General features: G+C 39.2%; 1 protein-coding gene across 1 annotated transcript in view; it reads right to left on the bottom strand.

Moving 5' to 3' along the window:
* Positions 1-2,591: 2,591 nt before the first annotated feature.
* megf10 (multiple EGF-like-domains 10) overlaps positions 2,592-15,755 on the bottom strand; it is a 58,810-nt gene continuing 45,646 nt past the window's right edge. Inside the window, exons 14-25 of the mRNA XM_017434028.3 lie at positions 15,360-15,506; positions 15,142-15,276; positions 13,658-13,786; positions 13,370-13,498; positions 11,705-11,833; positions 11,142-11,270; positions 10,768-10,989; positions 10,562-10,677; positions 10,343-10,466; positions 9,058-9,102; positions 8,760-8,969; positions 2,592-7,877 (exon numbers count right to left, since the gene is read on the bottom strand). Of these exons, the coding sequence (XP_017289517.1) occupies positions 7,711-7,877; positions 8,760-8,969; positions 9,058-9,102; positions 10,343-10,466; positions 10,562-10,677; positions 10,768-10,989; positions 11,142-11,270; positions 11,705-11,833; positions 13,370-13,498; positions 13,658-13,786; positions 15,142-15,276; positions 15,360-15,506 (1,682 nt within the window). The 3' untranslated portion in view covers positions 2,592-7,710. The remainder of the gene's footprint in view (positions 7,878-8,759; positions 8,970-9,057; positions 9,103-10,342; positions 10,467-10,561; positions 10,678-10,767; positions 10,990-11,141; positions 11,271-11,704; positions 11,834-13,369; positions 13,499-13,657; positions 13,787-15,141; positions 15,277-15,359; positions 15,507-15,755) is intronic.

Genomic DNA, 15,755 nt, shown 5'->3' with positions numbered 1-15,755 from the left:
AGTTTTCTTTGTGGTGGGAAAAAAAAAACCTGTTTTGTTTCCTTATTTCCTTACCTAAAAATCTAAATTATGTGCACTCAATGGCTGTTAGCCATTTGCCCTAAGAAGAAATTCCTGAAGGCCGTGTCATTAGCTTACGTAAGTGATGGAGTAAAGACATTTCAGCAGCTGCAGTTTGCCTCTCTCCCTTAGGTATCAGTAAAAGATGCCATCACCTACATGTTTCAGCAAGCCTCCTCTCTCTGTGCAAAACAGGATCACTCTATTTGGCGTCTCATACGTTTAACAGGTTTTTGCCTGAGCCGCTGTGTAAGGCCAGAAAAATATTAATTGCCTAGCGCTCCTTGAAGGAATATGTGTCATCTGCCACCTTTTGTGGCAGAGTGAAAACTAAAACCATCACGCATGAGAAGGGAACGGGATTGTCAGATGATGATATGCGTGATCTCAGGCTATATCGCAAGAGCTAGAAAGATCGGTTAGTGCTCGGAGAATGTGTTGAGGATGACTCTCAGCTACTGGGACATAAAACTTTAGCTCAATTTTATGAATTTGACAGCGTTGTAGCCATTTTTGCATTTGCTAAGGTCAGCGGCAAGTATGGAGAAGAAGTATTTTGCTGGATGTTTTTATTTTTACTTATTAATCGTTTTTAAGATATTTCTTACTATTTTAATTTAAATTTTATTTATAATTTTCATATTATGTCCTGCATTGTGGAATTTAAGATTTGATTACTGCTACAGGTGCATGCTGATCCATGGATCCCTAGATCGTTGGATTCGTGGGTGTCTGTTTCTTCTTTTTACGCTGCCCAGAAAGTTGTGTATCCTCTGCAGACACTGTGCTGTCATGGATTGAACTCCTACAGCAAGAGGACACGGGTGCAGGCCTGTCTTAAGTTTTACCAGTGAGCGGAAACGTGGACAAGGCGGGAGCTTGTGGGTGCTGCAAAATTTCAATCCATTTCAGTGTAGTGCAGGGGTAGGCAATCCTGGTCCTATCCTGCATGTTTTCCTTGTTTCTCTGCTCCAACACACCTGATTTGAATCGGTGGGTGATTAACAGGCTTCTACAGAACATGAAAAGGTGATTTAACTACTTAATCAGGTGTGTTGGAGCAGGGAAACAAGGAAAACATGCAGGATAGTGGCCCTCGAGGACCAGGATTGCCTACCTCGTGTGTTACCAACTGGTGGTGGTGTTTGTAGTCCGACTGCCTTCAGGTCGTTAACAAGCTCTTCCTATGTAGATGAGCATCAACTTCTCACCAAGCTTCTTGCTGATAGTCTTCCAACCTTGTGCAGCTCTTCTATCCTTTGCTCATAATGGTGTAGAGGTTGGATTCTGTAGACAGGTGGACTTTATACACATCATTTGAGGTCAGGAGTGTCCATAACTGACTGATTATTGCCTGCTGCCAAAACTCAAACGTGGACAATAATGTTTTTGCTTCTGCCTGTGTGTTTGCTAGGAGAATATGTCACAAACCACTGACAAGAGTTTAAGGAAACTCTCAGAAAGGAGTCATTGGGTGTACGTCTACAACTGATCACATTTTGGAGTCAACCCCTTAGCCAACTGATGGGGTTATTCAGTTTGTAAAGGTTATCTTTTAATAAATTCTAGGAATCAGCCAATCGTAATAAAGAGTGTTTTATTAAGAAGGAACATACATCGAATGCACTGACAGTACAACTAATATGATCAGAGGTGGCTTCTCTAAGTCAGTCTTTGTATACAGTCTTCCAAGCTATCACGTGACAATGGAGTTTAAAATGTTAAATCTGCAGTACTTTTCCCAGAGCAACAAGATGACCTAAATAGTTGCCCTTTGACATTCTGCCTTGAGGGTTATCACATAATCTTCTTTGAACTCCTGGCATTTGAAGAATTGGCCCACCTCTTGCTCTGGGGTCTTTGGGAGGTTTTCCTTGTTATCTGGTATAGAATGAACCCTGTTCTTTTCTTACATGACCATTCACAACTTAGCCAAAGACTCATAAATACCTTAAATTCATGGTCACATCTATTTCACACAGTTTGTAAAATTCTACATTGAGGCACTGAAAACAATACTAACAATTATATAGCAGCTATAACTAACTAATTTTTACAGCCAACCAACCAGTTTTGGTTCTTTGAGCATAATTGGAGTCGCAAATTAACCAAACATGCACGCTTTTGGACTGTGGGAGGACACCAGAGTACCGATAGAAAACCCACACATGCACGAGGAGAACATGCAAACATGCAAACCTGCAACTTTCTTGCTGCGAGGCAACAAGGCTAACCTAGGCACGCATAGTAGCTTATTAAAAAGTTCAGTAGGATGTAAGAATTAGATTAACTTGACAGCTGGTAATCTCAAGGATATTGAGATTTTTCCTTGTATAGCAGCTAATGAGTCAGTTCAAACAGGTTTGTCCTTTATTTTCTAACATCTGTCTGATGCTATTGAAGTTAACCTGATCAAGCTGCAGTAATAATGATAAAAAGTAAGTACACCTCTTTTTCAGTTAACATTTTCCATATCAGTGTCCCGATGATATGAAATGGTGGAGGACCCAGACACAGAAAAAACCAACAGGTGAGTTCCAAACAGAAGTGCTTTATTAAACTCATTGAGAACTGATGTGAGCCAACAGGAGCCAAAGTGAAAATCCAGGGCGAAGGCACCGACTGACAGCGAACTGGCCAAAAGCAAAGAAAATCAAAGCGAATATAAACAGTGGAGATTAATGACAATTGAACAACATGTAGCTGGGACCAGGCAGAAGTTAACAAAAGAGGCTTTACGAAACAGAATACAGAGTTATAAACTAAACACAGGTCAAAGGTCATCGAATACAATCACAAAATAAACCAAAGACTGCAACACTTAAAGAAAGAATTTAAAATAAACAAAACTAAAAACAAAAACCTATGGCCCATAGAATCAGAAGATGACAAATTGTTTTATCCTTACCAGGTAAGCCTCAGATGAACAACAACACATTACACGACACGTACTGTTTACTGAAAGCTAAGACAAAACGCAGAAGCGGTGTGAGAAAACCTAAGCATATCCCCTGATTTAACAGGCTGCAGAAGCACTTTAAGGTCCTGTAACCTAAATTTATCACAACTGATTCAAGATTACCCAGATGTTTATGGGTGACTCAGTGACTACAAGGTGTTCAGGTCCCATGTCTGTGAAACAAGCCCAAATCATAAGCCCTCCACTACCGTGCCTGACAGATGGTACAGGGTTTTTTACCAATAGCAGTTCATTACAAGTGGTGGTTCATGTGAAACACGTAGAGCAAAACAGAGCGTGTCAAGCATAATTGAGCAAAGTTAATACTTGATGGAAAATGAAACAATTAAAATAAATGTATATTTTATTTTCAGTAAAAAAGTTAAAACACTATAGTGGTTCAATCAATCAAGTTTTTATAGATTTTTGCACCACATAACTCTTTCATAAGATGCTTTTTTTTGTCCATTTGTCACACAAACCATCACTGGTAAACTGCAAACAACTTAAATGTAAATATTCATAATCCTCTATGGAAATAAACATAAAATGCAGAAATGATGATTGTGTAAAGGCTTATTGTACATGAAGGAGGATGAATTGTTTGTCGTTGAGATTGTTTTAAGCAGACAAAAAACATCCATGCCTGCCGGATTTTCCAAACTGGTAATCTTGTTACTCTACCTCATAAAACCCATCACTCTACCTCATGATGAATTTTAAAGAAACCATCTACTTTTGTTCTGCTTTGTTTCTTCTGTTCTCTGCCTTTTAACAGAGGATTTGGTCAAAACAAATGTGGGATTTGCTTATGAGATAATAACAATACAACAGTCTGAAAAAAAAACCCAACAGTCCTTACAACAGTGATTAATAAAACAACAAATATAACCATTAAATATATGTACATCTCTATTCATATGGTGCAGGAAAACCAACACTTTACCTAAAAGAGAAGAAAGGTTGAGGATTTTGTTTGCCAGTCAAACTTATCATCACTAAAGTAGAGTTGTATTTTTAGGTAGCTGAGAAAGAGATTGAATTGTCCGTGATTAATGTCCCAATGCCCAAACTCAAAAACAAAATTTATCGTGCATACGTTGCACTTTAGTTTGACATTATTATTTAGAGATGGGAAACTAAAAGGAACTATGAATAAACCTATGCCTATGCATAAGAAGGTGAAAAAGAAAGTAAGTTAACACACATATACACAGACACAAAATACAGAAACTAAAACTACATGCTGTCGAAAAGATAATAATAATAATATTAATAATAATGATAATAAACACAGTGACACAAAAACAGCCAACCAACCAGTTTTGGTCCATGCTCTTACTTGTGTTGACCTCAACAGTGGTGGCACTTTTTCCACTGCCGAGTGCCTCCTAACCACCAGTGTTCTTTGGTAATAAATCGGACAAGTTTGTTTTTTTACAAGATTCCTAAAAGACCTTAAAAGTCCAATTGAAGGTAATGTCTCTCTGTGTTGTGGCATTCGTGAAGGAGTCTGAAAAGTCTTGAAGCGTTTGCCGGGGTTCCTAATTTCCTCGTGTGAGTCGCTCAAATTTTAAACATATTCAAAAAGATTTGTGTGACAGATTTTTTCTGAAAATAATCTCAGAGTTGTCCCAAGTGTCTCAAAGCCTTCTCTTTAGTTTCTCTAATTCTAGAGTCCCACTGCTGTATTTTGCCACCTGCACAGGAGTCCCCCTTATGATTAAAACATCCGAGGCTGCAGCCCTGAATGTCCAGGTCTAACCACACCAATGATAAATAGGAGTTATTTGAAAAACTGGTCCAAATCTGCCTATCTTCATTTCAAATAATTAAACCATAACGTAGAGGCGACTGCCAAGGTGAGTAGAAAGCGTAGCCAGGCGGGTACGATGTTGAGATGATGGAAATAATGTGCATGGCCTACAATGCATGCTGTTTACACAAAAAAAGTCCAGATTTTTAAAGACTGGCCATTCAAAACATCTAAAAACTCATAATTTAGTGAGACGGCAACAAAAGAATCTGCTGATTTTCCCAATTTTTGGCCACCTACTTGAAGCCCAGTGAGATACTGCTGTAAAGAAAACTTCGGTGAACAGACTTACCATTTAAAAGGGCCTGTATATTTAAAATGATTCATTTCAAGTCAAAAGGGGGAAGAAAAGAGTCTTTGTAGCCAAATATTTACAATGTTCCTAAATATTCCAAGTTTTGTAAAGCTCCACTTTATGGGTCACTGTGAAGATTTGCCTCAAGTATCTCAAAATCAATACTGATGTAACAAAAGAAATACTTCTGCTGGACTTCCCATGCATGCAGAGACTTTATGCAATCCTTATTCTCAGTTTCTTTTCAGAACCTTTTAATGAAACTTCATTTGAGCAAAACAGAAATATGAACACACCAAAAAAGAAAAAAGAAAATTGGAAAACAACAATAACAGAACAAAAAATTTAAATTAAGATAATAATTATGACTTCAAAAGAGTAATCAGGATAAGTGGAAACTGTACAAAAACATATTAATAAGCAAAGAACAATAACATTTTACAAATACCAAAATCTGAGTGTTTGGTTCAGTTACTTTGTAGCAACAAAGTTGGAAGGCCCGCACAAATTGTATAAAAGTGGGATTCCTATGAACACGTGCCTACAATTACAATATGCTACAAACAGAAGGATTATACAAATAAGTGACAAATAAAAGAGAAACAACTGAAACCCTGATTTGTGCAGTGAGTTGATCCAGTGATAAAAGTAACATTATGCAGATATGGTAGGCGTCCACTTCCCCTTATCAAGGATACACAGAGCCCCTTAAATCTACATTGGAAAATGTCCTTTTTGAAGGTAAATCTCTGGGATTAAGGGGTATTATGATCATATTTACATGCCCACCCTGTGAGCATTTTGTCATTGAAGAGACATCTGAATCGTAAATAAATACCTGGGCCAAAACTGGTCTATATTTGGTCTAAAAGGGAAAGTTTAGCCATATAGATATATCTAAAAGACGTGGAGAAAATGTCTAGTTGAAAGTTAGATGTCTACTAAACAGACACACCTATAAGACATCTAATCAACATCTAGTTGAAATTTAGATGTCTGATAAACTTTTACTTTTAAACCAAATATAACCAGTTTTAACTTAGACATACAATCAAGGACGGCTGGTAAAAGCGGGCTAGTAGGGCTAAGCCCGCCCTGGTGTTGACAACAAAAATGTTAAAATACCTATTAAACACAAATTTAAAATAGTGTATCACATTTTGTGAAATTTACAACAAAACTGGTGCCAAACAGTTTCGAGAAAATCCCAGAGTCTTTCCAAAGGGCTAAGTTTTCACAGCCAAAATTCACTGACCCTGTTCTGGTGACAACTGGTGGCCCAACGCACTACTATAACCTTTTTTATTGTTCCTGTTGTTCTTTTTAATTTGTCACTCATTCGCGTAACCCAACATTAAAAAGCTAGTGGGTCTTTTTGTTTCTCTCTTGAGGTTTACAACGACTGGAAGCTGCTAAATGTTGAAAGCGAAACAATGAGAAAGGGCTCAGCTCAAAGTTTCTTAGACTGTGTCCTTAAATGGGTTTTGTATCTTCACTTAACCACTAATCTGTCCGATTGCATTTGATATAACTGCTATGTGAAACAATGAAAAATACTCCAGTAACCAATCTAGTTTCGCCCTGCTGCTATTTTTTAAGCATAATACTTCATCTTTGATACAAAGTTTATAATACTGTTGTGACAAAAATAGATATCTGCTCAGACATGTTCTATGAAAACTCAGAAAGCCCTCAGCCTTTATAAAACTGAGTGCTTAGTACATTTAATAGACTAGGCAACTACAATTTATACATTCAGTCATAGAGCGGTTGTATTTTTCCTTTTTGAATACTTATATTTGCACCCATGTGTACCTAAATGGATGTTCCATTTGTACAATTTGTCATGATGACACTAGTAACTAGAATACTTATTTACAAGGTCTTTGAGAGAAATCAGCAAAACAGATAAAGGGAACACAGCAAGCATTTTCAGGTGATTTATGAAGAGTCACCATTATAAAAAGAGAAACGTTTGGCCAGACAGTACTTTACCAACTGTGCTTTATATAAAGCATGCTAATCGTACCTGCCAGATACATGGAATGACCTCGAGTCTGGATCAAATCTGGCACTGACATGCCTCCTGGGTGGTCATATCAGAAGTTGACGTTGGTAAATAGAGGTTCAATAGTCCTCAGGATAGATTGAGGATTCGTTCAACCCTGATCATTGAGGCCATCTTCAGAGACGATCTGGGACACGTTTGTTTAGCAGTCTGAACGCAAATCTGTCCTCGGCCACATTGACATACCACCTACTGACCTGAAAAAGTAGACCTGCCGGTGTCCTGTTTGTTGATCAGTAGACACCTGACTAAGGACACACGTACTATGAGGTGCTCACTTATGACTGGATCAGGCAGAGCTCATGTTAGAGCTAGATCTGAATGGGGCTGAAGACTTCTTGCAGTTAAGGAAGATGCAATTTAAAAATAAAAAAGCAACAAATATAAACTGTTTAAAACAAACCCAAAATGTATATATTCAGTCCGAGTCATTACAATGACACTGTCAAAGATTATAAAACAAAGACTATGTGCGCCTGTATCTGTAGAGACCTGATTGCAATTCTGATCCATTATTCACAGTTCAGCTCCTTGAGCTCTGTGGAAGGACTTTCTCTTGGCGGCAGGAAGTCGTAGTGAATGGGGATGTGGCTGTTTTTTGGTAGATCATATAGATCTTGCTGAATCTGTGGCTGGATGCCACTAACTCCAGAGGGCTGGATGGGGTTTACAGTTGGCTCTGAAAGAATAATTAAAAAAAAAAAGTCATTTGGTACTTTGCATTTAGGACAATAGTGCAATTCCTAAAAAAGACCAACATTTAAGAAAAAAATGTATGAAAGTAATTCATTGTACATAACAATAAGTTTGACCTGACGTCAGTTCCTCATCTGTCCCTACCCCTCAAGATTGCAAGATGACCTCTTCTCACCCATCCCCTAAAGAAAAGGACGACCTACTTGCCAACACGTAAAACTGCCTAACAACAAAATAAAAATACTAAGATTATCGCTTCTCAACCCGAGCCCTTTCTGGGTGGAGTTTACATGTTCTCCTTGTGCGCTCATGGGTTTACTCCCGGTACTCCGGTTTCATCCCACAGACCAAAAACATGCATGTTAGGTGAACTGGTAGCTCTAAATTGTCTCTAGTTGTGAGTGAGAGTGTGAAGGGTTGTTTATCTTGTTTGTCTCTTTGTGGCCCTGTAATGGACTTGCGACCTGTCACGGGTGTCCCCCGCCTTTTTGCACAGTGATGGCTGGAGATAGGCACCAGCTCCCCACGACCCGGAAAGGAGAAGCGGCTAAAAGAAGATGGATGGATGGATGGATGGATGGATGGATGGATGGATGGATGGATGGATGGATGGATGGATGGATGGATGGATGGATGGATGGATGGATGGATGGATGTTCAAAGAGCATAAAAACCAGTTCAGTTTCAGACATGACACTAAGATGCATCCTGGGTGACTGAGGCACCCAGGATGTAGACCTGCCAACCAGATTACAGACATGCAGCCTCACTCGAACTAGCTGTAGCGCAATGTGAGTTGAATCATACTTCAAAGTAAAGCACACAGACAGAAGACAAGAAAAAGGAAAAGGAAAAAGCTCTTTACCAACTTCGTAGACATTCCGGTTGTTAGTAGGGCTGCTGCTGCTAATTTCTGCGTACGCCGAGTCTCTTCTGGTGGGCGATTTCATTTCCATGTAGCCGCATTCTGTGTTTTTGGATGTCAGTAATGGGGGGTCGTTTATTGTGGCATACGGGTTTTCAGAGCTGTTAAGGGAACAGGAGCTGGCATGATAGGCTCTGCTCTTCACCACATCTGGATAACGTGAACAGGCAGGTCAGTTAGAGAAAGATACTTTAACGTCATTAAACTCAGAAGGTTAACATTTGCATGCAGGACATACCATCTAAAGGTGTTCCCATGAATGCCGTGTCAACACCACAGGCTCCTGGCATTTAAAAACAAAAGCAAAAAAAAAGGAAAGAGTTAATTGTAGAATAACAAGTAATGCTTGAGATTATTACAAAGCATATTACATTGAAATTTTATTAAGAAAATCTTCATCATAGCAATGTTACCTAAAAAGTAAAGTATAGAAAAAGTATCAAATATGTACTAGATAAAAGGCAAGTACAATCAGTATCCGATAACTAACTGGATATCCCCTCTGAGACAGCTGAGAAAAGGTGCATATTGGTATATCATGTAAATAGCTATGCAGCCAAACATTAAGTGAGGTTTCTTGGTTTCTTCATACAAAACACGAAGCTCTCATTATCACATCTCAGCTTTAAAAGCCCAAACTCCACACTCTCTGCTTTTTGAATTGAGAAAGCTCCTCAGATGAGAAGCGAAACGTCTTCAGCTACGAAACAGGAGTCCAGTTGTTTTTGTTTTTAACCTTTTTTTTAATTTACTGGATGACTGATAGTCTTCACCAGCATATCTCATTATCACCACTGGATGTACATCGACAGTTGATTAACTTTTGGAAACATCCTGTTTCAAAATGGCCACCACAGTTAAATGGCTTTGGAAAACGCAATAAATGGCTGTAACAAATTTCACTGATAAGCTACAATTTTCTGTGTTAAGAGCTCTGCTACACAATGCAAAACATCTTTGCTTGAAACCTTGACATCAAGTGTTAGAGTCAACACTGTTAGCAAAATATCTCAAGAACCACTGGACAAATTTCAGTGAAATTCTCAGAAAGTAAAACTTTGGTGTACATCTGAATGCATTTGGAGTTAACGCAATTCAAGACCACCGCAGCCAACTGATTATAGGAAACACAAAGGTGAGTATAACTCAGTTTTACGGAGCTAAAATTCGGTGTGGTGGTGGCTGAAAGTCATACCCAACACATACTTTGAGCATAAACAGATAAACATCTTTCTTTAAAACTTTACCAGTAACCACTGGAGTCCACCACTCCACTAGTTACTAGTAAAATAACTATTACTTTACCAGTAATACCAGTAACTCAAAATAAATATTGTTCAGACTCATAAAAAAAACGGAACTGCTGTAAGTTAATTATTGTTTCTGTGTGGCCCAGTACCAAATGACCCAAGGACCAGTAGTGGTCCATGGCCCAGGGGTTGAGGACCTCTGCAGTAAAGTTCAACCACTTTCCACCAACCTGTGACTAATTTCAGTCTGTCAGTAAACCAGAGAAGACTCACCCAGTTCACTGAAGCAGTCTCTTTGTTTCCAGTCAGCAGGTAGTGTACCAATCTGAGGCCCAGCGTAAGCCTGTTTTCTCTGATCCACATTCTTCATGTTTGCCAGCAGCTGGTTAAAACTGACCTGAAACATGATTTAATGGCATTTGAAAGAGTAGTTTTTTTTACCAGATCTATTTGTCCCATTCTTTCACCCCTTCAATAACAAGTCAAATATACCTTTCCATATGGACCACTGCTGACGTGTGAGGGGCTGATGCACTGGGTCAGGGTATGGTAACTGGGGTTGGAGAAGTAGTTGCTGGGCTGGGCCTCACTAGTTGGGGTGCGAGCATCTGAAAAATGATGAGGTACCAAGACATATAGCAGAGGAAAGGGCTAAAAACTATAAAAGCAAAACCTAGATGAACAAAAGTGTAATTTACCTGCCACGGTGTAGTCAGCAGTGACTCTCATAGCAGGAGTGTAGGTCACAGACGGCACGGTGGACTCTTTACCCTTCTGCTTCTTCCTGTAGATGATGAACATGAGCAGGAGAAGCACCAACAGCACCAGGACAATTATCCCCGCTATGGCTCCTATCTGGTTGTCCACATGCATGGCTGTACTGGTCAAACTGTTAAGGCTTCCGATGGTCACAACACCAGCTGCAGACAAAACAAGGAAATGATGAACCCGATTTAGGGCATTAGTTCTGAAAAACTATGGGTAAATCTAAACCAGCTTTAAGAAATACAGCAGGTTTATAAAAAATAAATAAATAAATGCTGATTTTATTTTCAATGAGGTACGTCCTAACCTTGGTCGCATCGAACTCCCTTCCAGCCGGGGTTGCAGTAACATGTTCCAGTCATGTGATCACAAGTGGAGTTATTCAGACAGTCGCAGACCTGACGGCAGCCGTATCCATACGAACCATGAGGACACTCTGAAGAAGAAAAAAGAAGGTGAAATGTAGGCATTTGGGCCAACTTTCTTGGGTCTTTTATACAAAAGCATTTGATGGTGCTGAAACTGGGGTTAAAGAACTTTAAAACCCATTTACATAATAAAAGAAAGTTCTCCGTCTTTCAATTCTAGGGTTTTACGTATCAGGATGGAAAAAAAAAAGATTCTGTCTTTAACACTTTTTAAACTTAACAGACACACAACAGACTGTAGACTGTATACGTCAAATTATTTTCAAGTTTAGGTGAACTATCAGTTTAGGTTAAAGTGTTGAATTGAGCTGCAGAGGTATTTAGAAGTATTTAGAAATAACATAACTAAACAAGGAAATATGTTGACAGAAAAACAACAGAATAAAAAAAGAAGAAAGGAGTCATTTCTGTAATGAGAAGAATCCCGGGCGGTATAACATACTTTGCTCACAGTGCTGTCCCATGAAGCCAGTTCGGCATGTGCATTTTCCAGAGATGTGGTCGCAGTCGGCCCCATTCCTACACTGACACGTCTGAGAGCAGTCCTTCCCGAAAAAACTCAATGGACAGCCTGCAAAGGAGTCCCTATACATTTCAGTGGTTTTACTTTTGAAATAAACAATTAATATTGTGTGACATAGTGTTTGAAATAAAGCAAATTTATGTATTCAATGCAGTAAAGCAGTAAATAAACATGTTAGAAGTCTATCAGACATTTATTATGCAGTCCAGATGGTATGCATCTGCTTATTTTCTTCTTCAGTCAGTGTGGCCTTCATTTAAGCCTGCCTTTAATTTAAAATAAACATGACACAGTCTTTAAATCACACCAGAACCAACAGGGATTTGCCATTTAAGCCTCTTTCTCACTGTTTCCTATATTTCTCTGTATGCCGGAGCATCTGGGTCAAACCATGAAGGAAAAAGCATATTATGTAAAAGGTTTAATCTTGTTATACATTTAACATACATGTACCATTCATGAGGTGTTCCTGTTTGTATATGTTCATGAATAACGGGGCGTATGTATTGTGTATTGCGTATGTACTGGGTTAAAGTTACAGCGTACAACAGCCTAATAAATACTACATAGCCCAATAATCGTTGTTTTTAGTGTGGCGTTTTATTCCTACCTGTGGCCTTGTTGCTGCTTATGTTTTCTTTTTTTTTTTTTAAACCACTTTGATTAAAGGTAGATACAGGATGGGAAGCCAGAAGCTGAAGCCATAAAGGTTGAGTGCCCCTAGTGGCTGGCTGCAGTACAACATTTAAGCCCTGTCTCTCCATAAAAAAGAATAAGATATTTACCTAACAAAAACAATATAATTAAATTCAGATTTTTTTTTATTAGACTTTGGCTTCAAAAATACAAAATTCCAGCACCCAAAACAGACATTTAGACTTCAATTCTAGACAATAGGCTACAAGTTAATGGAGTTGTCCATCTTTATATACACTATATTGCCAAAAGTATTCGCTTGTCTCGATTCACACACACATGAACTTGAGTGATATCTCATTCTTAATCCACAGGGTTTAATATGATGTTGGCCCACTCTTTGCAGCTATAAGAGTTTCAACTCTCCTGGGAAGGCTTTCCTCAGGTTTAGGAGTGTTTATGGGAATTTTTTGACCATTCTTCCAGAAGTTCATTTGTGAGTTCAGACACTGATGTTGGACCAGAATACTTTTGGCTGTATAGTGTATGTCATCGGCCTTATTGTTGTCTTGACGCAGCAATGCCTTGAGTAATAATGCGCTATTTTGTGGTTTACTCACTATAAGTGCCCCCATAAGTTTTCACTACAGCTGTTATTTGTTCCTCACCAAACACTCAACACCTGTGCAATGCACCAACAAAAGGCCCGGAAAAAGAATCCAGAGGTAAGTGTATCAGTTTGCACCTGGTACCGTTTGCGTAGCCTAGCTTGAGATTGTATAATGTTATTGGTGGGTCACAACTATGTTACCGTTATTATTAAGATGTGTATGTGTGGTATATGTGATGTTTTCAAAGTTGCTGAATTCAGGCCCCGTTATTCATGAACATGACTGATAAGTCTGTAAAAACCCCACATGTGTGAGTGTGTTGAACTGTGTGACTGACGCTGTGTGCAGTAGAGGCCAGTCCATCCAGGGGTGCACTTGCATTCTCCATCATATGCGCTGCAGTGTGCTCCATTGTGGCAGTTACAGGTGTGGATGCAGTTGGGACCCCAGTGACCCGGAGGACATGCTGCAGCAAAGTGACAGCCACGAGTTAGCAACAAAACACCAGTTCATCGATGACTATTAATGTATTTGTGAACCTAATTTAACGAATAACCAACAAAAAAAAGATGATTCATGATTTAAATCACACTGAATTTTCCTAATTTTGACAGAGAGAACGCACGCTGGGAGCAGTCGCTGCCGATCCATCCTGGGTAACACTGACAGGATCCATCAATGGGGTTACAGGTGCCGTTGTTGGTGCAGCTGCAGCTCCAGGCACAGTTCTTCCCAAAGTGACCACTGGGACACACTGCATGTGTTAACAAATAACAACGTGAAGTTTTGGTCTTAGAAAGAGACGGGAAAAATAGGTGGGGTGGGGAATTTTTATATTACATTACCCATAATCACACATTTTAAACTTTATTTTATATATTTAAATATGAAAGAATCGGATGGTATGATTTAGTATTCCCCCCTCTCAAAGGTGGATTAACTAATAATGCTGCTGTTACGTGAACCTCCCCCCGCTGTCAGTTTTATCATTAGCTGCACTATTTCTCCAGAGCATTTGTCTAAAGATGTTAAAGGTCAACACAAGTCAAACAGACTAAAGTCAGCTGAGTAAACAATTAAATTAATGCACTGTTAAGTTTTGCTTTTAGATTTTGACATAGATTGTGTGATGAGGTGTCTGACAGTGAATGCTAACATTTGCAGCTTTTGACTTACATTACAATTAATCTAGCTGGCGTTAGCGTTAGCGTTAGCGTTAACCTCTTTCTGCACATTTCTGAACTAATGTCAAGACTCCATTTGAGGAGTGGGTAGTTGTTAAGTGTTGCCCTATGCCACACCTGCCATAGTAAAAATTAATTAAAAAAAAAAAGTAATTTTCAAAACGCACTAGTAGCAGCAAATGTTTATGTATCAAAATCCCTAATTTTTTGCAATTTGTTGTCGACCGAATTCAACTTGAACTGTTAGTTTAAGATGTGGGTTATTGTTAGATTATTGTTGAGTTAATGTCTGTCCTCTAGCAGACATGGCATTAAAAAAGGTAAAATACTGAATACTGGAATAAATGTAAGATTCTGCTAGAAGCTCATGTTTGCATTGAATGGGATTTCTTTCATGTGAACAAAAAGTCAACCCCCTCACTTATAGTTGTATAATTCGACTCCTGGGTAGGAGTACCTACACACATGTGTGTATATGTGTTACAGCCTGACACACAGCCAACAACATAATACTATTAAGAGGAAATGTTTAATGTTGCCATTTTCAGCAACACTCAATTTCTAAAGTAAAAATCCAGCCTTGGTATCTTCACAGTTCAAGAAAAGTATTAATGCCACTCGTGAATGAGTTTGTGCACAACTCTGAGAACGTTGCATCATAAAATGAAATCTTGTGACTTTTCAAAGAACTGATAGTGTTCAGAAGCCTGCAGTGAAGCAGATTGAGTGTTTGGAAGAAGAAACATACAAGTGTAACATTACAGAGATATTTAAGACAGCTAAAGAAAGAAGAAAGGAGAGAAATATGAAGTTGTTTGTTTTCAGATCATCACTTCTGTGACAAACAGGAAGCTGAGACTTCTCCTTTGTCTCCCAGTGGAACCAGTGTTTTCTGGGGGGATTCGTGTCTTAGTGTGAGGCTCACCTTCATTACACAGAGCTCCCTTGAATCCAGGCAGACAGTCACACTGTCCTGTAATATGGTGACATGGTCCGTTACTGTGGACACACTGTGGACAGGTCTGACTGCAGCGGTGGCCGAAGTAACCCGGTGAGCAGACTGAAGACAAAAAAACTGTTTATTGTTGCTGATCTTTAGGTCAAGGGTTTTCAGACGTTGTGCGGTGCTGATGAGGTTCTCACTCCTCTGGCAGGTGGTGCCTCTGTATCCCGGCGCGCACTCACAGGTTCCTTCATCGGGAGAGCAGGACGCTCCGTTCTTACAGTTGCATGGGAGGGAGCAGTTTGGGCCCCAGCGGCCCTCTGCACACACACTGTCACAGTGGATACCTGCTCACACACACACACACACACATACACAGTTGCAGTTTCCATCACCTTATAAGGCGGGGACTTTCATTACTTTTTTTATCTTAAAACACGTCATAAGCACATGTTACCCAGTCTTAAACTAATAACTAATCAAAGACTGCCTCATGAAATGCAATAATATTCATTTGTAGGAGAAAACATTGAAGCTGCACAACTGATGACTGTGGGTTTGTCCTAAATCTAAGAATAAAATGATCATTTTGCAGT

The sequence above is a fragment of the Kryptolebias marmoratus genome, linkage group LG14 (assembly GCF_001649575.2).
Source record: "Kryptolebias marmoratus isolate JLee-2015 linkage group LG14, ASM164957v2, whole genome shotgun sequence".
NCBI lineage: Eukaryota > Metazoa > Chordata > Actinopteri > Cyprinodontiformes > Rivulidae > Kryptolebias > Kryptolebias marmoratus.
Note: the sequence above shows the minus strand (reverse complement) of the source record. Positions and strands in the feature narration are given on the sequence as shown.